General features: G+C 36.5%; 1 protein-coding gene and 1 long non-coding RNA gene across 2 annotated transcripts; one reads left to right on the top strand and one right to left on the bottom strand.

Annotated features, from left to right (window-relative positions):
- Positions 1–9,621: 9,621 nt before the first annotated feature.
- Positions 9,622–10,952, bottom strand: LOC133877088 (uncharacterized). Its single transcript, XR_009901653.1, has 2 exons — positions 10,313–10,952; positions 9,622–9,999 (listed from the first exon to the last, which is right to left on the bottom strand). It is a non-coding gene; the product is annotated as an uncharacterized LOC133877088 (long non-coding RNA).
- Positions 10,953–13,465: 2,513 nt separating this feature from the next.
- LOC133878673 (AT-hook motif nuclear-localized protein 9-like) lies at positions 13,466–22,777 on the top strand. The gene is made up of 5 exons (XM_062317256.1): positions 13,466–13,837; positions 19,722–19,789; positions 19,907–20,023; positions 21,284–21,445; positions 22,087–22,777. The coding sequence occupies exons 1-5, from the start codon at positions 13,528–13,530 to the stop codon at positions 22,261–22,263; spliced, it is 834 nt and encodes a 277-aa protein (XP_062173240.1). The 5' UTR covers positions 13,466–13,527; the 3' UTR covers positions 22,264–22,777.
- The last annotated feature ends 41 nt before the right edge of the window (positions 22,778–22,818 follow it).

The following is a 22,818-nucleotide window of genomic DNA, read 5'->3' as shown; positions in this document are numbered from 1 at the left end:
ATTTGCCAAGAGTTCCCAGTCATACTTCTAAAATGACTGTTGGTGATGATAGTGGCGCTACACCGACATCTGCATTCTCAGAACCAGTCCGTGGAGGAGCAGTTGATTTCTTTGCTTTGAATCAAAACATGGGCCCTCCTTCTTCTCCACATCCATTGCATCAAATACCAGACAAAATACTATTCCCTGACATCAACGCCAATCTCCCTTAGATACTAAGTTCTCTCTCTCTATTTGCACGTACGGGGGCCTGCGTGTGTGAGTGTGGACCATTGTTAACATGCACACACTAGCATCACATGACGATGACAATTTTGATATGTTAGAGCATTTGTAATGAACTAGTCAAAATTTAAGCAAATTTTGGCTAAAAAATTCACTTTTGTTATTTTAGCTACCTACCTTTCAAAAGCCCTAAATACCAAACTCTCTAAATATTTTCTGTTTCAAATAAATAATATTTTTTTATTAGTTTTAAAATAACCACTTTTCAACCAACCAAAATTGAATTACCCAACCCGACTCTTCGGTGGCAGCCTCCACGGATCAGAGATGGGCAAGAGAAACCACATCCCTCTCACCCATTTCGTCAAACACTTTGCGCCCACAATCCAAAAGCCCACATTTCACATGCATATCAATCATAGTATTGCCATCATACAAATCAGAAGCAAACCCACCAATCAAAATCGTCTGCGCATGAATTTGGTATCAGCATAAACATAACGTACCAAGCAAACCCACCAAGGGCATCAACATAACGGACCAAATCAGACAATCTCCGGCGAGCAAGGGCAAGCAAGGGCGTCAAGCACTGCGAGTACGTAGTCATTTTCGACGTCGATTTCCGGCCTGAACCATACTATCTCCAGCGAGCCATCCCCTTCTTGGTCCACAACCCCCAAATTGCGTTGGTTTAAGGATTGATTTCCGACCTTCACCGAGACCTCCTCAACCTTCTCCTTTGTCAGACCCAAGATCCATCGGACCCAACCCGTTCTCCAGCTTTTCTTGGACGACCTCCGGCTCCGAACACAAAAGAGGAATAGGAAAGAGACGAATGAAGAACTTGGCTCCGTCGAACCCGCGAAAAATCAATAAAAAAATGAAAAATAATAAGAGACGAGAGAAATCGACTCAGCTGAACAGACGAGGATTTCTTAAGCTCGTCTGAATTAATGTAGCAGAGGCGAGCTTGATGCAGACGTGATTTTGAGGGTTTTCGGCTGAATTTGGTGAATTCGTCAAAGAGACGAGTTCACTACAAATGCTCTTAGGGTCTTAGATTAGCAATTTACAGAGGCTGACTAAAGAAATTGAAAGCATCTTACTTCGCATTGGTGGCTGATAAAGATGCACAACTATATTTTCCAATGAGTTACTAAATCTGGGATTTACTAATTTTTGTTGTTCATATCAAAGCAGATTCTATTACTTCCTCGCTTAAAGATCTCGAATGGGGGCAATTACCCCACTCAATTTTTCAGAAAATTTTGAAAATTTGGTTATTCGCATGACGAAAGTCTTGAGAATAAAGAATCCTATGAAGATTTCAATTTCTATTTCTACTTCTATTGTAGGTGGGAACTGTCAATCCTACCATATCTTGTCTTCATGAGAATTATAAATATGATGTTTAAATTTGACTTTTTACTAAAAAATAATTGAACAGTTAATTTTAGAAATTTTTAAAAAAGCATGGAATGAAAGATTCTTCATATGCGGCAGTGTTAATTGGCCAATGGATTCCGAGTGACTAATGTACTTGACAGAAGACTGATCAGCTAACTTTGAAAATGGCTTGAGAGAGATGATAGAGGTTCTATTATAAATACAGTAATTTAATTGAAAGAATGCATACAATACATGGCAAGTATAAATGTTTTGTGATGTCTGAAGACTTTTCATTCACAATTTGTTTTCCTCTTCTATTTGTCACTTAAGGTGGTGATTATGAATTTAGTTTGGCCTATAAATATCCTTGTATTCATAGGATAACAGGCTAAACACTTTGAATGCAGGAAATTCTAGAAATTCGTGAGAAAGCCAAGCCTCACATCTGGACTTATCGGACCCCAGAAGAAGCTTCACCTCACTGGAAAGAACTTCTTGGACATTTAGATGAAATAGACTGACAAAGATGCAACTCCACGAGCACAAAACTTCATTGCTTCTTTTTTTTTTTTTTCTTCAACTACACACTGAACATCTGGTGATTTGGGAACAAAAGAATTTAGACAAAGAATGTGGAGTAAACTCAATTAATTGAATGTGCCAAGAAAGGGAGACTCATTCATTTTTGTAGTTCTTTTTTTCACTTGTTTATTTAGAAATGAATTTTGAATTAACAAAAAGAAAAGATGAATGAAATAAATAATTTCATGCTTGATATGCTGTTGTTAGGTTTATACTTCATATTCTTACTATTTATCTTTGTTTTCTTCCCTTTTCAAATCATGTTAAAGAAAATATTTACGGCTTTAGAGAACTTGCTTAAGGAAAACCTGTTTTTCAAAGAGAAACCTATTGCATGAAGTGGTCTTTTCCTAATCTTCTGCTATTTGACATGCAGATGAGATGCGTATATGTTTGTAATTTAGAACTGTTGCACCGGTGGTTACAGGCAATGCTTGGGATTAGCCGACAGTTAGATGGTGGCAATCATGATCAGGAGCAGGTGCCTAATGAAATTGCCTGCAAAAGTTTTTTGTTTTTGTTTTTGGTTCTTTGCTTCCTCTTGGTTATGGAACCAAATTGAAAGTATCACATCAAGAAATGGGTGTGTTTGGAAACTCATTTCTATATTGTTTTCCCTAAAGCAGTTTTTTTTATTTGTTGTACGAGAGACTTGAGATCAAATTTTGCTTATAAACTAAATCAGACTCCAGTAATTCAAAGGAAAAAGAAAAGAAAAAGAAAAAAAAGTAGGATAAACTACCCATATCAGTCAATGATGCTTCACTGGACGATAAATACAAACAGATTGAAAAATGAATTAATAGTCTAAAAGTTGATAAACTGCCCAAATTATAAAAATTGTTAAAGATCCATAATGGAGTCAAGATTTTTTTTCTCGAGAGTGAGCTGGATTAATAAAATAATACTAATAGAAATAAAAATTCAAAATCCCCAAAATGCGAGAAAAGCGTGATATTTACAATTAAGAAATTTTACATTATAACCAGAAGTTTGAATTTTCTGGTATGATTGTTAAAGTATTGATTAAGTGATTAAATTTACATCTTCCTATCAGCTTAAGCTTTTAGGATAAGTGTGATTTAACATGGTATCAAAGCCAAAGGTCCTGAGTTTGAACATTGATTCCATCATTTACCTCCCGTTTCAATTAAATATTCTACGTGTTGGGCTTCATTTATCAAAAGGAAGTTTGAGCCCACACGTGAGGGAGAGTGTTAAAGTATTGATTAAGTGATTAAATTTACCTCTTCCTATTAGCTTAAGCTTTTAGGATAAGTGGTGATTTAACAATGATATACAAAAACATGCAATTGATGCTAGGATATTAAATGCTTACAACTTTGATCTTCAATCACATATATGTTGACACATGTTAAAAGTTGTAAAATAATTATATGTGTAGCATTACTCTAATCACCCACACATGTGAGTTCTCTTACAAATTTTGATGCTAGTAATGACACACACTAACTAGACCATTCTTAACCAAATAAACTCATTCGGCTTTTCCTCTCTCGTTCTTTCTTTTTTATTTTTCAAAACATTATAGCCCCGCTTGAGTGGAGGTCGAGCGGCCCTCTTTGTTGTAGGGTTGCTTGAGCGGCAGCCGAGTGTCACATTGGTTGGCCTCTCCTATTTAATCACCGCATCGACCTTACTTGGGTCCACTAATATTCACCTTAGTTGGATACTAAGTGCACAAGGAATGAAATATGCTTCAACTAAAACTCACACTTCTTAAACATGGCATACAATCTTTTCTCACAAGACTCAAGAGTACTCACAAGATCATCTATAGGTGACTCTCATATTCCTCACGACTCTTGGAGTACACCAAAATACTACCACAAACTGGTCGACGTACTCCTAAAACACCCTGTTCATCAAGTCCATAAAGCCCACTGAGGCATTAGCTGACTTGAACGGCATGACTAAAAACTCATAATGGCCATAACAAGTGGTAGATGTCATCTTCTGAACATTCTCACTCTTGATCTTCAGCTAATGTTCTCCCTTGTTTTACTTTTGTTACAAGACTTGCCGCTTTCCATTTGCTTTTTTGTTGTAGCATCACTGTATCGTTTTATATTATTCCCATACAATATCGTTGGTGATTGAGCCCGAAGCCACACTCTGTATTGCTTGTTTTTCTCCTCACCATGCAGCGCAATGATTTACAATTAGTAGTTGAGCAGGTATCAAGAGAGTATAAGGACATGGAGGAAAGAATGAAGAGATTCAAAATTGAGAAGTATCAAGAGAGTAGAATCGTCAGGCAGATCAGTTAGTCTGACTAGCCACAGCACGGAAGCCGATGTGGAAAAAGCCGAAAAGGTGCACCTATTGAGTACCTCGACAAGCCCGCAATAGCTTAATCAGAAAATATAATTGTTTTTGGATTAAATGGTTGAGATTTTGCCATATTAACATTTGTAACTTTTAAAATACAAAAAATATGATTCTCTTACTTATAAAAAAAAAAAAACAAAAAAACAAAAAATATGATAAATAGTAAGGTAATAGTCGTTGAGTTGTTAGAAGTGATAAATGTTTGATATGGTAAAATTCTAATTATTTGATTTGAAAATAGTGATGGTATTTTAGAAAATCTACATGATAGATTACCTAAATAATTCTAAAAGATCCTAGCTAGTAAAACTTGGCATATATGTATGATAGTAAGTTGTATGTATGGAACAAATGATGTAAATAATTTAAGAATGAAATTGAATATGTTTCAGTTTAGTGTCCTAGTTGATATTGGTACAATATATTCTGTTGCTTGATAAAGTAGTAGTAGCACCACGTGGATATTGTAAATAATATGATTATCCAAATATGGCGTTACAGAGGGTGTAGAGTTCTACTGACCACCCTTTGCGATGGTGGAAAAAATTGAGATCCACCCCAATAGAGGGTGAGGGGGATGTAGTTCCATACCTCAACACCACCCTCTGACGAGGTAGACACCAATGATAGGGAGGAGAGACCCACCTCCTGAAAGGTAGCTTCCACCTCTTATTTTCAAAATAAATAAATAAATAAAAAATTACAAGTGGCAAGACTAGTCTCCACATCTGAAAAAACGAACATGTTTTTTTAACACATTCTTATATGAAGATGAGAGATATTTTTTGAAAAACATTGTGTTTTATTTTTTATTTTGTAAAAGGGGTTAATGGTAAAAGTCACATTTGAAAACTCATTTGGATTATGCTTGATTGGCCGTTTAAACGTTGTTTTTGCTATTAAAAAAATACCACTTTTCAGATATGATCCCAAATAAAACAATTTTCAGTATTGGTTTTTGAAAACACTTTTCTAAACAAAAACCTTAAATTACCAAAAAAAAAAAAACCTTTTTTTAAAAAAACCTTTTTTAAAAAAAACTTCTTTCCACTTCCATAGAAGAATATTTCAAAACAAATGCTCAATTTTATTTTTTTTTAAAACAAAAGAAAAATGCTTTTGAAAACACAATTATTATTATTATTATAAAATTGATTAGAGTAAAAAATTAAAAAAAAAATGAAAAAGACAGAAAAGAAACAAGAAAAAGAGAAACAGAAAAAGGTTGTAGTTGTTGGGTGCCCAATGGTTAGGCATGATCCATCCGCGACCATAGCTGGGTTGACAAGCCGTTGTGGCTGGGTTGCACATCTTTTGCGATTGGGTTATACCTAGCCACTGCAGTGGCTAGATTCTCTAGTTTTGGCTACGGCTATGGCTATGTGGGACGTAAGAGTGTATAAGCGGTTACAATTAGTGGTTATTGACTAAATCCGCTAAACACCTAAAATGGTTATTTAATTTTAATAACTGCCTCCGCCTGGGCGGTTAGCGATTATTATATTTATAACCGATGATTTGAAAACCACTTTTTAATTTGAGCTTTGAGCAGGTTTTTGGGTAAGTTTTAATTTTTTCAAAAAAATAAATAAAATTGGACCTTTTGATACAAAATTAACAAATCTAAATACAAATCCAAATCTAAATATATATATATAGAGTAATGATTCACTACCACCTAAATATACAATTTTCCACCACCTTGTCTATGTGGCAAGGTGGTCCCCCACTTTAATTTATTTTTAAAAAATAAAAAAACTCAAAAAGTAGTGTGGCAAGGTGGTGAAAAGTTGTATATTTAGGTGGCATTGAATCATTATTCATATATATATATGAATAATGATTCAATGCCACCTAAATATACAACTTTTCACCACCTTGTCTATGTGGCAAGGTGGTCCCCCACTTTAATTTATTTTAAAAAAATAAAAAAAAAAACTCAAAAAGTTGTGGGGGACCACCTTGCCACATAGGCAAGGTGGTGAAAAGTTATATATTTAGGTGGCATTGAATCATTATTCATATATATATATATATATATGTGAGGGTAGGCGGTTAGCGGTTACTAACCGCCTCCACTTACCCCTGGAACCGCTAATCGCCTAAGCGGTTAACGGTTATAAGCGGTTAGCGGTTGTGGAGTGGTTATAACCACCCCATTTATACAAGCCTAGTGCGACCTAGCCACCACCATGGGCAGGTATGACTTAGTCGTCGTGACCGTCAAGTGTAAAATGAAGTTATTACTCTAAACTAAATTTAATGTCATTTATCAAATTCAAACTTATTAAACTTAACTTAGAAATGTCTAGTTTTATTGTCTTGTATATCTCTTGTTCATCTCCGTATAAGAAATGCGTAAATTCATCATTGAATTTATGAGACCACATGTAAATTTCACATATTCAACGGTGAATTTGCAAAAGAAATATGCAAAAGAATGACACTAAACACATCTCTAAATTTAATTTCACCTATAAGAGAAATGCTTATTTGATTCTGGCGTTTATCTCGTGTGCATCTTTGTTGAGTTAGCATGCTCCATTCACCCTTAATTAAAATGAAAAAAAAGAAAACACACACACACACTATAGTGGATGAAGCATGCCAACTCAACAAAAATGTATGCAAAATGAAAGCCAAAATGTAAAAAATTATTTTTTATTATACATAATGATTAAAAGTAAAGCCTTTAACGAGTAATTCTACCCGGCGCTTAATTTTCCATCAAGCGTCCATCGATGCTGACGTGGCATGGTGCCATGCCACGTCAGCACTTACTTTAAAAAAAAAAAAATTGGAAAACCTAAAACATGCGTGTGTTTAAAACCAAAAGACCCAAACCAGTTTTCCCAAAATCATTTTCCCCCCAAAAACCTCCCTCTCGTTCTCCTCCCTCAACTTTGCCGTCGACGGGCTCCATCTCACGCCGCGCCATCTCTATCCAGCTCCATCGCCACTTTTCCCCTCAAAAACCTCACTCTCTCGATCTCCTCCCTCAACGCCCCCGTCGACGGGCTCCATCTCCGACTGTTCATCTCCACGCCACCGTTGATCAGCTCCATCTTTGGTCGTTCAATCTCCACGTCCAGCTCCATCACACTCTATAAGTCACAAATCTTCCCCTTTCTCTCTTGGTGTCGCATCACAGGAAGAAGGGGAAAAAACTGAAAAAAAAAAAAAAAAAAAAAAAAAAAAAAAAAAAAAAACCCTAGAATTTTACAGTTATTGTTTCTTTCTTGATTTACTGTTTATTTCCTTTTATTTTTTTCCCCTTTATGTTATCTGCTTAATTATTATATATATATATATATATATATATATATATATATATATATATATATATATATATATATATATATATATATATATATATATATATATATGTATGTATGTATGTATGTATGTATTTTTTTTGCTTAAATGTTGGTTTATTAACTATTTTTGCTCCTCTGTCAACATTTGTCAGAAAATAATTGGAAAGGCATATTAAGATCTTCCTTCACTGTAATCCGTTTATACTATTCCTTTCTGTGGTTGGAGACAAACCCAGTTTGATCATATAAGCATATGTTGTTTTGTGTTTGAAAGTTTTTAAAAGGGGTTGCCTTTCAGGCTGGAGTTCTTGTTCTAGGATTGTTTTTTTTCATTTTTTTGGTAAGTAGTCCCTCATCATTTTTTTGATAAGTAGTGCCTTATTATTTTTATAGTGACTTTGTTTTCTTCATGCTTTGGATTTCATCAAGTGTTTATGGTTTTGTATTAACTTGCTTAAGCCAAGTTGAATTGAGATGATTCTACGAAATATCTTTTATCTATGTTGAATTGGCAAGTCTATGTATCAATCAAATTAATTTCGTTAGGATGGGGGCCAATTCAATTAGGGTCGGTTTTGAAACAATTCATTGCATTTATATTTATATTTATAAAATCCAATCTTAATAAACCATTTTTGTTTTTTTTTACCCATACACTGCAGTTCTGGTGGTGGACTGTTACGATTTTTCGTTTGCCTGTTGTGATCACTATATTTGTGTGCATGTTGAATCTTATTGAGAAAGGAAGCTAGTAATCAAGTTTGTTTGATGGATTTACAATAGAAATGGAATAGTTGGTGAAATTTCAATTGTTTAATGTAAATTCCATCGAATGTAGCATGATGTCTCTACAGTTTCATGTCTCCTTATTTTGATTGTAGCACCACTTAATTGAGCAAATTGTTATGTGAGTTTGTAATTTGTGATTTGATTGCAAATTTTATTTTGCTGTAAAAATGCTTTTATTGCAAACTGCATTGCTGCTATGGGTTTGGTTTCACGGTCAGGGAGATCTAAAGGAGACAACCATGACAACACATTCACATCCAGAGGCATCTAGTGGTTCAGATCGTGAAGGAACTAACTCTTGTTCAGATTTGATGGAATTAACTGATTGATCCAATGCTTCTCAAGGACTCATCTTATTTTCCTTTGTAGATCCTGTATTTTTTTTTCCACAAAATGTAGATATGTGGCTGTAGCTTTACCTTTTTTAATTTGTAACTAATGGAAAATCCCAACATTTGTTGTTCTCGTTTTTGCACCAGTTGTACTAGTCCTTGATTAAAATTTGAATGAAAATTGGATTTTGTTTTGGCAGCAAATCTTTCTTGTTCTCATGTAGAACAATGGATTTTGTTTTGGCCTTAAATAATTGGAGGCTACATGTACAATGAGATTAAAGGCAGTAAACCAGGCAAAGGACCCCCTCCATTTGTTATCTTTCTCTGTATTTGATTGTTTTGAATTATGAAATATATAATTTATGTTGTAAACTGGGGCCTGGAATCTGTTGCACAGTGTCCTCTTAAGCTTTCTGCTATGGTGGCATTTTTAAATATATCAGTATTATGTGATAGGGGTGAGTATCAGTATGCCCTGATGATCTCTCATTCGAAGCCAAATTATTTATGTTTCTAAATTTTTTTATATAAGGATAGTAAGATGCCCTGTTTTTTCTATAGCAAAATGCCCTGTTAAAGTACACGTTACTTCTGATCTGAGAGCATTCATGTGTTAATTTTATAAGAGGCACTTCTCAGAGGACTGATTTTCTGTTCATAAATCAAAAAAAAAAAAAAAAAAAAGAAGCTACAATCATCTGTTCTTCTGATAGACAGACTCATAATCTATCCCTGCCTCCTACACTCTCGGCCTCTGATCCCTCACATACACAACACAGAATCTACCAATCAATCCATACAAAATACAGGCTATTGTCAATACCCGAAGATTCACTTCAAATCCAATAGGTAATAATCCCAATAAGAAGGATCCAAGAACTTGAACAGAAAACATCACTTAGTTTCAGGTGAATACAAAGCGCTCCTGAAGCCCAAGAGCTCTATTGACTATTGAGTGCCTGATGCAAGATCATGCCAAGCATCTCTGCCAATCTGTTGAGGCTCCTGATCTGGTTGATGTAGCAAATCCAAGAGAAGGTATTAGAAAGAAAATTAATGAATCGAATAATTTGAAGAAAAAATGAGTTTAATTGATAAAAGCAACATGCTAATTGACAACAAAGCCTTCATATTAGAGCATAGATTTATTTCACTTTCACCAGCAAAACACCTACATAATTTCTAGACATTTCTCAGAACCTCACTTCTAAAACCATGGATACTAGAAACATGACTAACTAGGTAAAGAACAAAAGACATAAGCTGGTCATTCAAGAAATATACACTTCTCCATTCAATATTCAATGTCAATAAAGTACGTACTTGACTCCTCAGTCTCATCAGTCCCAAAAACCGGTGGCAATGGAAGTTCTACAACAATAAGCGAAAGTCAAATTAAACAAGTGGGCTACAAAGAAATAAGGGAGACATATTTCTTCATGAATGTTTATGGGCATGTCCAATTGGGAAGGGGAGCAAGAACAATTCCATCATCAGGCAAGGTCTCTCTCATCCACAATATCTATTAGCAAGAACAAATGTTGACAGAGGAGCAAAAATACAAAAATAGTTAACAAACCAACATTTAAGCAATAAAATAAAATAATTAAGCAGATAACACAAGGGGGAAAAAAATAAAAGGAAATAAACATTAAATCAAGAAAGAAACGATAACTGTAAATTTCTAGGGTTTTTTTTTAGTTTCTTTTTTTTTTCTTCTTCCTGTGATGCGATACCAAGAGAGAAAGGTGAAGATTCGTGACTTATAGAGTGAGATGGAGGTGGACGTGGACATGGAACGATCGAAGATGGAGCTGGTCGACGGTGGCGCGGAGATGAATGGCCGGAGAGGAGCCCATCGACGGGGGCGTTGAGGGAGGAGATCGAGAGATTGAGAGGGAGGTTTTTTTCGGGAAAATGATTTTGGGGAAACTGGTTTGGGTCTTTTGGTTTTCAACACACGCAGGTTTTAGGTTTTTCAATTTTTATTTTTTTTTTTAATTTTTTTTTCTAAAAGTAAGTGCTGACGTGGCACCATGTCACATCAGCATCGATGGACGCTTGATGGAAAATTAAGCGCAGTGTAGAATTACTCGCCTTTAACACATAAGTTGAGCAACTACTAAAACTTACCCATTATAGTATGACACACTCAAGCACGCCATTGCACTTTATGATAATGCCTTTCAAAAGAGTGAATATAGATAAATTATTATGGTTGATAACAAGAAAGATATACTCAGTAAATGGCATAGGAAAATGATACATATACATCTTCTACATATTTTTTAAGACATAAATTTTCTACAAATCAATTTATATGAAATTTTATACAAATCACATATAAAATTAACATGTGTCCATTTGCATGTAAGAAGCACATATTGTTTTAATAGTATGTATTTTTCACATGCTTTTTAATAGCATTAATAAAAAAAAACATGCACTTCTCACATATTTAAAAGACGCATGTTACTCTTATATGTGGGTTGTATGAAATTTCATACAAATCGATTTGTAGGAAATTTCTGTCATATTTTTTATACATCTAAATGCAATCAAGTTTAAATCTATTATTAAATTTGCGAGACTCAATGTAGGTCCATCAATCTAATGATAAATTTAAAAATAAAATGCGTAAGAAAATATATTTATATCATTTTTCAGTGGCTTAACAACTATAAAAGAATAATATAATTTAAAAATTCAAAATCAAATCTCAAAATAAGCACTAATTTGTAATTAAATAATACATATATTCCAATATTAAGGTTAATATATTTGGAAATAAAATCCCTTAAATATTAAACCAAATTAAGTCAGTGTTTATTGCCACAATTATATATTTATTAAAATATTACTAAATAAGATCAAAATACGCCCAACACCATAAATCCACCAAAACTAGCAAGCAAGACTTAAAAAAAAAAAAAAAAAAAACCAAACAAACAAACTAGCAAATTATATCGGAAATTCCTCCCCCCCCTCTCAAATTCCAAGTTCAGAAATTGTCAAAAAGGTATTATTCAGAGGGTTGGCAATTCGGGTTCACGGGTCGGGTTCGGGTCAACCCGGCTGACCCGATTATATAAACGTGTCAACCCGAACCCGACCCGATTATTAATCGGGTTGCGACACGTGACCCGATTAATAATTGGGTAACCCGAACACGACCCGACAAACCCGACAAAAAAATGTGTCACACGTTTACCCGACACGGCATCAATTTCACTGTTTTCACATGTTTCAACCTTCAATTTTTTTTTTACCTTCAATTTTTTTTTAATCGGGTTATAATCGTGTTGGCGGGTAATCGTGTTATCGGGTCAACCCGTGCAATCGGGTCATAATCGAGTTGGCGGGTCAACCCGCGAGTTGACCCGTCAAACACGATTATAATCGGGTCAACCCGATTATGACCCGAACCCGATTATAATAAACCCAAACTCAATTTTTTCGTGTCGTGTTCGTGTCGGGTTTGCGGGTCGTGTCAAAAATTACCAACCCTTAATTTATTTTATTCTTGGGATTCGAGAAAAAAAGGGTCTCTGTATAAAATACGTGCCGACCGAGCAATTCTTTACTCACCATTGCACTACTTTCCGAGAATCCCAATTGAATCGCCAAAAAAAAAAAAAAAAAAGATTTTTCTCTTCTGGCGCCTTTTGCACTGGGACGTACTTCTTCAAAATCTTTCTTCGTCTTTGTCAGAGCTGAACACGTCACTCTCCCTCTCTCTGTCTCTGTCTCTCTCTCTCTCTCGCTCTGTTAACTTGGTTCTCTTTCTTTGAGAATTCTCTTGGTTTTCTTGGTCCATGGAGGACATGACCGGCGCGGTGGTGCCTGAGGAAATGGTGGTAGGAGGGCCGGGCTTGGGCGCAGAGAGCGCTGGGCCCGTCGTGGTGGTGGGCTCAGGAGAAGAGTCCTCGGGCCCAATGGGGTTGGAAGGCGCAGTGAAGAAGAGGAAGGACATGACCGGCACGGTGGTGCCTGAGGGAATGGTGGTAGGAGGGCCGGGCTTGGGCGCAGAGAGCGCTGGGCCCGTCGTGGTTGTGGGCTCGGGAGAAGAGTCTTCGGGCCCAATGGGGTTGAAAGGCGAGGCGAAGAAGAGGAAGGGACGGCCTAGGAAGTACGAGTTCGATGGGGACAGAGTGGGCCTTTCGTCTTCAATGCCTGAGAGCCTACCCAGGCGGGGCCCAGGAAGGACTCGAGGTTCTGGTAGACGGCAATTCTTGGCTTCTATGGGTGAGTTTCTTGCGCTTCGTGCAATTTTTTTTTTTTTTTTTTTTTTTTTTTTTTTTTTTTTTTTTTAAAAAAAAAAAAAAACGAGTCTTGATATCTAATTTTGCGTTATATTCAATATTTTGTTGCATGGTATTTATCCGTTTTGAGTCTCTTTCTTGAGTTTCTTGACTCTCCTATATGGGTTATTTTGAGTTTTTGTATGGTGGGTATGGAAGTTTGATGTTACGGGCTTGGGCGCAGAGAGCGCTGGGCCCGTCGTGGTGGTGGGCTCAGGAGAAGAGTCCTCGGGCCCAATGGGGTTGGAAGGCGCAGTGAAGAAGAGGAAGCACATGACCGGCACGGTGGTGCCTGAGGGAATGGTGGTAGGAGGGCAGGGCTTGGGCGCAGAGAGCGCTGGGCCCGTCGTGGTAGTGGGCTCGGGAGAAGAGTCTTTGGGCCCAATGGGGTTGAAAGGCGCGGCGAGGAAGAGGAAGGGACGGCCTAGGAAGTACGAGTTCGATGGGGACAGAGTGGGCCTTTCGTCTTCAATGCCTGAGAGCCTACCCAAGCGGGGCCCAGGAAGGCCTCGAGGTTCTGGTAGACGGCAATTCTTGGCTTCTATGGGTGAGTTTCTTGCGCTTCGTGCAATTTTGTTTTTTTTTTGTTTTTTTTTTTTTAAAAAAAAACGAGTCTTGATATCTAATTTTGCGTTATATTCAATATTTTGTTGCATGGTATTTATCCGTTTTGAGTCTCTTTCTTGAGTTTCTTGACTCTCCTATTTGGGTTATTTTGAGTTTTTTGTATGGTGGGTATGGAAGTTTGATGTTATGGACTTAAGTTTCTAGTTAACGAATAATGTTATATACCACATTTTGAAATAGAACGGAGTGACCCACACAATAAACTGATCCAATACAAAGAAATAACAAACCAAGTGCGGGAGATATCACTGATCAATCATCCATAATCCTTTTAGTTAGAAGTTTGATGCCATGGATGATTGATTGAGCTACAAGGATGATAATTCAAAGGAAGAAAGAGTGAGACCAGAATATTGAATTTACTTTCGTAGCTTGGATTCAGATGGCTACATAACCTGGTGCATTATTATTGAAAAAAAAGGCTCAATCTTTTCCATTTAGTCTTTGCCTTTTTTTTATAGGTCTATGATGAGGCTGTCTTCTCTCATTATATTTTTAATGAATGGTCGACATGACAACACTCCAACAATCTGGAACCCTGACTGTAAATCAAGAGACCCGAATTTTGCAAGATTTTTCCTTGTTCTTGTGTAACAGGGGGTGAATGTTCAGTTATAACCCAGACCTGCCTTTTCTTGGACCAGTGATTACCCTCCATTTTAGTCAAGGTGAACTTTATTAGTTTAATGTCTTCTAGGGTTTTTCATTGCTTCACTTAGTAATTGTTGAATCAAGTGAATGGAACAAATTTTGGTCCATTTGATTTAAGTCTCAAATATTTTATTGATTTTGTTAACTTATATATTGCTTTTCAAGATCTTTTTTGGCTTGTTTTTTATTTTTCAATTTCAATAGCATTTGTATGGAATAATGAAAATTTTATTTTATTTTTTTGAACGGGGACTAGAACTTTCATTAATAAAAGCCCAAAGGCAAATACAACGGCCCGAAGGCAAATACAACAGCCCCAAAGCTAGAAACACAAGCCCGTAGGCTCAAGGTAGTGGCCAAAGATAAAGAATCCCTAACCACTAAGCTAGGAAAAAACCTAGCTTGAAGCAGCTACCTAAGCAACAAAACTAAAATTACATGAACATACAAATGAGTCCTCTTTTAACATTCAAGCACAACTCAACTAAAATAAGAGAACCTAGTCTAGCATACATGCCACCAAAAATGTCCAAGTAATTTAAAGTTTATTACAAAGGTAAGTTGTGAAAGATAAGAATATACAGAAACAACAACAAAACTGCCAGAAAACCACAAAAACAGCAGCATCAGAAAATGACGTCTTCGGAGCCGGCGCGTGCAATGCACGCGCCATCATCAGAAGCCCTCCAGCAGCGGACAACAACCATAACCACCGGTCGACACCAGCCACCACTGCACATGACAGGCAGTGGCCCTCACGCGCAAGAAACAGAAGAAAAGCACCCAGGTGCGTGCTGACCACGCGCCGAGCAGGGGGCACCACCACGGCCGTGGCTGAACACTACCCGACCGGAAGAAGCCGACGACCACCACGGAAGAGCGCGTGATGAGAGAAATCTAGCCGAAAGCTACAGATCTAGCTCTAAAGAAAATCGCAAATATTACACAGCCAACCATAACCTTCGCTAGAAAAAACTCACCAGATGACACTTCCTTCTACCAACAGCAGATGTAGTTTCTGCCAGAAACCAAGAAAAAAACAACAGAAGGAAAAACAGGAAAAAACTCTATAGCTCAAAAGCTAGGAGAAACCACAGCCACCACCGGCCAAAGCCAGGGGGAACAAAATCCACAGCCCAAGAGGCTAGGAAACAACTAGCCTCCACTGGTTCACACCAGGGAGGGCAAAAACCACCCTAGCCTAAAGCTGGGGGGACAGATCCGGGAGGAGGGAGACGAAAAGCCTCCCTCCCCCGGCACAAAGACACCAAATCTAGCTTTCTCTCTCTAGAAAAGTAAGCGAGACCCTCAAGAGAAGAGAGAGAGAGAAAAGGTATTAATAATGAAAATTTTATAAACCACTAGCATATGATGGCAATAAGCAATTTAATGCCATTATAATATTTGATATCCATTAAAGGCACTGGAACTCAAAAATCTCCTAAAGAAGTACGTACGGACTGATCATGGCACTGCACTGTATGTAGGAAATATGGGTTCAAAACTTGTACACAATTGAGTTTCATGAAGTTTTCCACCAAAAAGTAAAAATAAAAAGGAAAAAGAGAAAAGCTCACATCTCCAAAGGTTGTGCCTTGCAATTTAAATATACCTTTGGCTTGTAATTATTCCAAAAAAAAAAACGAAACTAGACATGCCTTAACTGATGCCACTGTGAGCCTGTGACCAAGATTTAGATGTCTCTTTCTTTAGGGATCACCACTGTTGAATTGGCTGTTGAAATCACATGAACTGCCTGAACCATTGACTGATCCTTTGTTGTCCTATTAATCGAAAAGGAGAGAAAAAGGTAGTAGTAATTCTAGCTATAACTTCGATTCAAAATATGAAAATTTCAATAATCTGAGTTCCTTGGAACCTTACTAGTGGCTAGAAAAAGATCTGTTGATTGATATTTTGGTGAGCAACAGTGCTTTTGTGTCTAGTTCAAATACAATAATGGAGTAGTTGATCAATCATGAATAACTGGAGCAATGTTTTATCATTCCACAAGAAGAGTTCCCCAGTGACGGTTGCCTCTTTACAATTGCCATCACTTTACAGCCATAGGATATTGCTTTGAATACATGGGAGTCACTGCATTATTAGAGATATCCTAATGTAAACAATATAATAGAGTTATTCACTGGTTAGCTCAGGAATTCAGAGTCATGCTTTTCATTCAATGAAGCCTATCTTGGCCTTTATGGCTTTATTTCAAAACTAATATAAAATCTAAGGTCATGTTTGGCAGACAGGGATAGGTCCAGGAATGGAATTACCATTCACATAGGGGCAAAATCAGAATTTTAGATTTGGGGCAAAATGACTCTTCTTCATTTTGAGGAATAGCCTTTCCTCGCAAAAAGGATTTTTGGGAGGAATGGTTATTCATGGGGAATAGAATATCCCTGATTTTTTAATTTTTTTTCCCCCTCAAAAAACCGTCTATCACATCCCCTCGTGCCAACCTCTTATTGGCTATTTTTCATTTTGAGGAATAGCCATTCCTTGCAAAAAGGATTTTTGGGAGGAATGGCTATTCATGGGGAATAGAATAAACCTAATTGTTTTTCCCCTAAACAAACCGTATGTCACCAACCCCGGTGCCAATAAGAGGTGGAGCAACCATCCCTGGTGAGCATCGAAGGTGGCCGTGACCACCTCCCACCCATGGCGCATTGGGGGTGGCCGTGACCACCCCCCATGGTACCGGGGTTCGTTGCACCACCCCCAAAGCTTTTGTTGTGGTAGCCGACCACCCTTTTGAACATTCTTCTTCTTCTTCTTCTTTTTCTTTTTTTCTTTTTTTGCGTTAAAAAAAAAAAAAAAAAATACTTTTGTTGGAATTTATTTATTTATTTATTATTATTTTTTTTAAAGCTAGGGTATTTGAGGAAATTTAAGCGAAATATGATTCAATTCTAGTTAAAAAATTTGGTCATTCTTATATTGTCACCAAACCAAAGAATAGGAATGGTTATTCTATTCCAACTTCTTATTCTTAGTAATACTCGTTCCTATTCTTAAGGAATCATCATTCCAGTGTACCAAACTTGGCCTAAAGGTTTTTCAGTTTACTAGATCAATGAAACTCAAGTAATCACTTATCAGATCCTTTTAAGACTCTTAACCCTGGGGAACTTTTCCAAGTTGATCAAGGAGATGAAACTAATGAAAATTCCCCTCACCATAAGGAGATGGAGTTGGTGTTTAATTAAAGTTTTGAGTTCCATGCCCCCTTGATTCACTGCCTCCTTCAATCAAATTGCCTCAATCCACTGATCTGCTGTGGTCTTCTCAACAAGGTTTCCTTCCGTCAAATTAACCTTTTGCTTTCATTTTTTTTATTCATCGAGTTTTAAGCATCAGCTCTTCAAACCTTGGGGTTAGGTGGAGTTAGCCCTGGTGAGGCACATTCTCGAAACTTGGTATTAGCAGAAGAAATAGAAAAACTTCATCCTGATCTTGAATTGAAAATTAGCTTTGCAAGTCGAGTCAACTTTCTCATGTGCCATCTCTCCTTCAATTGATGAGATTGAGGTTGCCGAGGTTGTATTCAAAGAAAAACTTCAGCTTAATTTTTCGGATCTACTAGACCCTCATCACATGCTTTAAATGTTGTCTCCAAATTGACATCCTCAGCTGATTCTCCATCCAGTCAACTTGCTTCTCTTCGTAAGGTCTAAATTTTTGCAGACCGTCTTTAGTGTTTGAAGCATCTAAGCAGCAACTCAAAGAGGTCAAAGTGCCTTTGTTAGAAAGATATCTGTTCTAACTGAGTTTCTTAGACAGAATAAGGCTGAATATGATTGATCCAAAGCAGGAATTGTGAAAAATGATTCTGAGATTTCTCATCTCCAGCAAGAGGTGAAAAAAAAATTTGGTAAATTACTCTGCTCAAAGGGAAGATTGCTAGTATTGAAGAGAATCACCACGTTTGGAGGAAACAATTAAAGAGAAATCTTGCAGGAAAACTAATGTCACGACTTTTCCAGTGACACATGCATATTCCAGTTAAAGATTGAAGGAAAATTTGAATCTCATCTGAATGAGAATTCGTGAGAGCAAAAAAAAAAAAAAAAAAAAGTGGTGGAACAGTGGTTGCTGAGACTGAATCAAGAGTGGATAAATCTTAAGAAACTTTTTGATTTCTAAGTGAGTTTCTTAGAAAGAATATGGTTGATCCAGATCAGAAATTGAGATAAATGATTCTGGTGGGAAACTAATATCATAGCTTTTCAAGGTATGCAATTCCAGTTAATAGAGAGAAGGAAAATGTGCAGCTTATCTGGATGAAACACCCTCATGAGAGCGAAAAAAGAAAGTGATGGAACTACAATCGGCAAGACTGGACCAAGAGTAGATAAAGCTTAAGAGCATTTTCTAAAACAATAACTAAAGGCTTATAACATAAGGTGTTGCAAAATGGCTTTTAGCTTTCTCATTAGTGTTCAATTTCAGAGGCTAGACTTGTAGGATCTGGGACATTATGACTACTGAAATTTTTTATGCTTTTGTATCATTGTTTTGTTTATGATGAACAGGCAATAAATGATTGTCCAATCTAGAAAAGAAGCATATTGATTTTCAGATGGATCATGGCAATCATCTGGCTCTGGGCAAAGCTGAACTTGTCCCTTGAATCTTTATCAATTATTGCAGTAATGGCTACTTCTTTTGCCATTTCTATTAGTGGGTCACAGTTTTGGCTTGAATTGTTGATGTACACAAATTTAGAGATCAAGTGAGTGCTTGTCAGAGTCTTGTTGATTTTAGACAAACATTCTATCTGACCATATCTTGCATCTATCTGATCAGAAAACCTTAATGTAATAACACATTGATTATTTAACTGCCCGTAAATTCTTAGAAACTGGTTCAGCAAAATTTGGTTTATCCCAGTAAACTATCTTTTAGATAGTTTAAAACAGAACCTACGTAAACCACATAACAGTTTATGAGTTTAACAAAACAAAGTAAAATTTTTATTTCACAGTAACCAGTTATTTTGCGTCTAAAAATAACTTGTAGACAGAGATGAGTTTGATTTTATCTTGATGTTTACTTATCAATTTAGGTATAATTCCTTTGGTAATATACATTTTTATCAAATAGGTTTATTTGTTTCTTACATATGGACTTTTATGCAGGTGACTTTGCTGCAGAAACAGCAGGAGGAAATTTCACCCCTCATGTATTCACTGTACGCACTGGTGAGGTAATATTAGATGGATGTGAGAGAATTTACTGGGTCATTTCCTATTATAGTTTCTTACTCGGCATATTGTCTATTCTATTAATAGTACATTAAGACGTTATGTGTTGTCATTTGCAGGATATCGTTAGTAAGATATCGTCATTTTTTCAGGGTCCTCGGATAGTTTGTATTCTTGCTGCTACTGGTGTGCTCTCCAGTGTTATAATTCACCGACTTGATCCTACAAAATATGAAGTACTTTTGAATCTTCTTTTATCATTCCTTTTTTCCTCATTTTTTCATTTTTTTCCGGACTTGTTGGATGGCTAGTTATTTTGGAATTCATGCATTTCATAAAGATGTCTTACCTTTTTCCGTTTTACTAGTTTTATAGACAATATCCTATGTCGTAGTCTATTTCTCATGTCAGTAATTTGTTGGTGATGTTGAATAGAAATGGTAAAGTCTGCCCTCACTCTACCCCTTCTTTCTTAAAGAAGGAAAGAAAAGGAAAAAGAAAAAGAACAAGATAATGTTTTGTCTATAGGACCCTGAAATTAACTTTTGCAGAATTTTATAAGCTTTTAAATAGCAGTTAAGGAGTTTGTACTATTTGTCAGTGTGTAGACACAAAAATACACGTGTATGTTTATAAATATGCACACAACCAGCACACATGCAGATACATGCATCTCTCTCTCTCTCTCTATATATATATACACCCCCACACACACACACACACATTTTGTATGTAATTATTTCTCTCTCCCTTTCTTTTGGAAGAGTACTTCCGAGATGATACCACCTGCATCTTTGGGTAAACCAGTCTCTGTGGGACATGTTCCTGATAAAAGCCATGATTGGTAAAGTGGGATGCCATCAGCACAAAAAGATTGTTATATAGATTTTTGTTACGAACAATATTTTGAATACAGTTAACACAATTCATTCAACCCCCCACCCAAGAAAAAAAAGAAAAGGAACAAGTATACAGTCGACAACATGATTACTGCATTCTGCTATCTGGTATTTCAGGTTAGACATTTTACCAACATGCTGTGAGAGAACTGTGATATTGGTATGTCTTTGTCAAGTCTTTTGTACTTGTTGTCTGAGTTTATTCTTTGTCAGTTGCTGTCTACATTTGTCAAGAACATGGTTACTATAAATTATCAAGGCTGCCTAGTCCAATGAAGTTTCAACTTATGGGTTTATCAAATTAGTGCTGCAGTTACCTTCAATCATTTTAGTTGTAATAATATTGTGTCACTGTTACCATTTGGATGAAAAGGTCCTTTGTGTTGGTGAAATGCTCCAACAGGCACGGCTTTGAAGGATGCATGTTATGATTGAAAAACTAAAAATCTGTAAAAGGGAATTGATAATTCATATGTTTAACAACTATCATTTTGAATATTTGAATCCTTTAGGTCCCACTTTGGTGCCATGCGGAAAATGAATTAACTCATATAAGACATTAGAAATTTAAAGGTTTTTGTTTGTTCTTTCATGCAGGGTCACTTTGAGATTTTGACCTTGACTGGATTATATACATTTTATGAAACGGGCGGTGTACAAGGGAGTAATGGCAGTTTAAGTATCTCAATGTCTAAAACTGATGGCGAGGTTTTTGGGGGTGGTGTCGCAGGTTCACTGATTGCGAACGGACCCATTCAAGTAATGCCTTACTTTTCTAATATTTTTAAGATTGGAATTACTGAATATTAATGTTTCTACTTGTAATTACGTATACTGATCTTAATGGTTCACTATTAGTCATTCCTTCAAGTGATTCTTTAAGTGACCAAAAGGCTACAAAAGTGGATCAGTTAGGTTCACTTTATTAGAATCAAATGAAAGATCAAAATCCCTTATTGGGTTACCACCAAAATAGATAACAATTTATTTCATTTTTACAGTTGGAACTAAAAGTTTTTACCAAGATAAAAATGGTGCTTGTGGTAACTTCAAGCCCTTACAGTGTCAAGAGGATCCTGCTTCTGTTCTTAAGACTAAAAGAAGTAGAGAGGTTAAGAATTTAGAATGTTTGATTAACTTTGACGCTAGGGGTGTTTGTTCTAGACGGGGTGAAGGCAAAAAGACTATTGATTGTACAATAGTCTTGGTTTGGGTCTTGGTTTCTCGGCTGTTTGTGGGTTTTCTCTTTTGTTTTGTTTTGTTTTGCTTGCTCGTGTTTGGTTTTCTTTTTATACTTCTTGTATGCTGAGGCGTCTTACGCTTTTTTAATATATTTATTTGCTTACCTATCAAAAAAATAATTACTGTCAGACTTATTTTGGGTTCTCTTGATCTATCAGCTCATTTTTGCCAGTTTTAAGCAAAACGTCAGTAAGGAACTCAAAAGGAGGCACTCAGCTGAGTCCTCTGCGACTGCCAGTATTCCTTGTGTTTCGGATTTGCCAAGAGTTTCCAGTCATATTTCTAAAATGACTGATGGTGATGATAGTGAGGCTACACCGACATCTACATTCTAGGAACCAGTCCGTGGAGGAGATGTTGATTTCTTTGCTTTGAATCAAACATGGACCCTCCTTCTTCTCCACGTCCATTGCATCAAATACCAGACAAAAGACCATTCCCTGACATCAACGCCAGTCTCCCTTAGATACTAAGGTCTCTCTCTCTTTGTCTGCACGTACGGGGGCCTGCGTGTGTGCGTGTGGACCAGTGTTAACACGCACACACTAGCATCACATGACGATGACAATTTTGATGTGTTAGGGTCTTAGATTAGTGGTTTACAGAGGCTAACTAGAGAAATTGAAAGCATCTTACTTCGCATTGGTGGCAGATAAAGATTCACAACTATATTTTCCAATGAGTTACTATATGTGGGATTTACTAATTTTTGTTGTTCATATCAAAGCAGATCCTATTACTTCCTCGCTTAAAGATCTCCAATGGGGGCAATTACCCCACTCAATTTTTCAGAAAATTTTGAAAATTTGGTTATTCGTGTGACGAAATTCTTGAGAATAAAGATTCCTATGAAGATTTCAATTTCCATGAAATATTAGTATTTCTATTTC

The sequence above is a fragment of the Alnus glutinosa genome, chromosome 9 (assembly GCF_958979055.1).
Source record: "Alnus glutinosa chromosome 9, dhAlnGlut1.1, whole genome shotgun sequence".
In the NCBI taxonomy this organism is placed as follows: Eukaryota; Viridiplantae; Streptophyta; class Magnoliopsida; order Fagales; family Betulaceae; genus Alnus; species Alnus glutinosa.
Note: the sequence above shows the minus strand (reverse complement) of the source record. Positions and strands in the feature narration are given on the sequence as shown.

What these genes read in the sequence shown, in the direction of transcription:
- LOC133878673 (XM_062317256.1), top strand. Translation starts at nt 13,528, where the DNA reads ATGGGGTTGGAAGGCGCAGTGAAGAAGAGGAAGCACATGACCGGCACG. An exon ending in GCAATTCTTGGCTTCTATGG is followed by an intron (nt 13,838 to 19,721) that starts GTGAGTTTCTTG and finishes ACTTTTATGCAG; the next exon opens with GTGACTTTGCTGCAGAAACA. An exon ending in TCACTGTACGCACTGGTGAG is followed by an intron (nt 19,790 to 19,906) that starts GTAATATTAGAT and finishes TGTCATTTGCAG; the next exon opens with GATATCGTTAGTAAGATATC.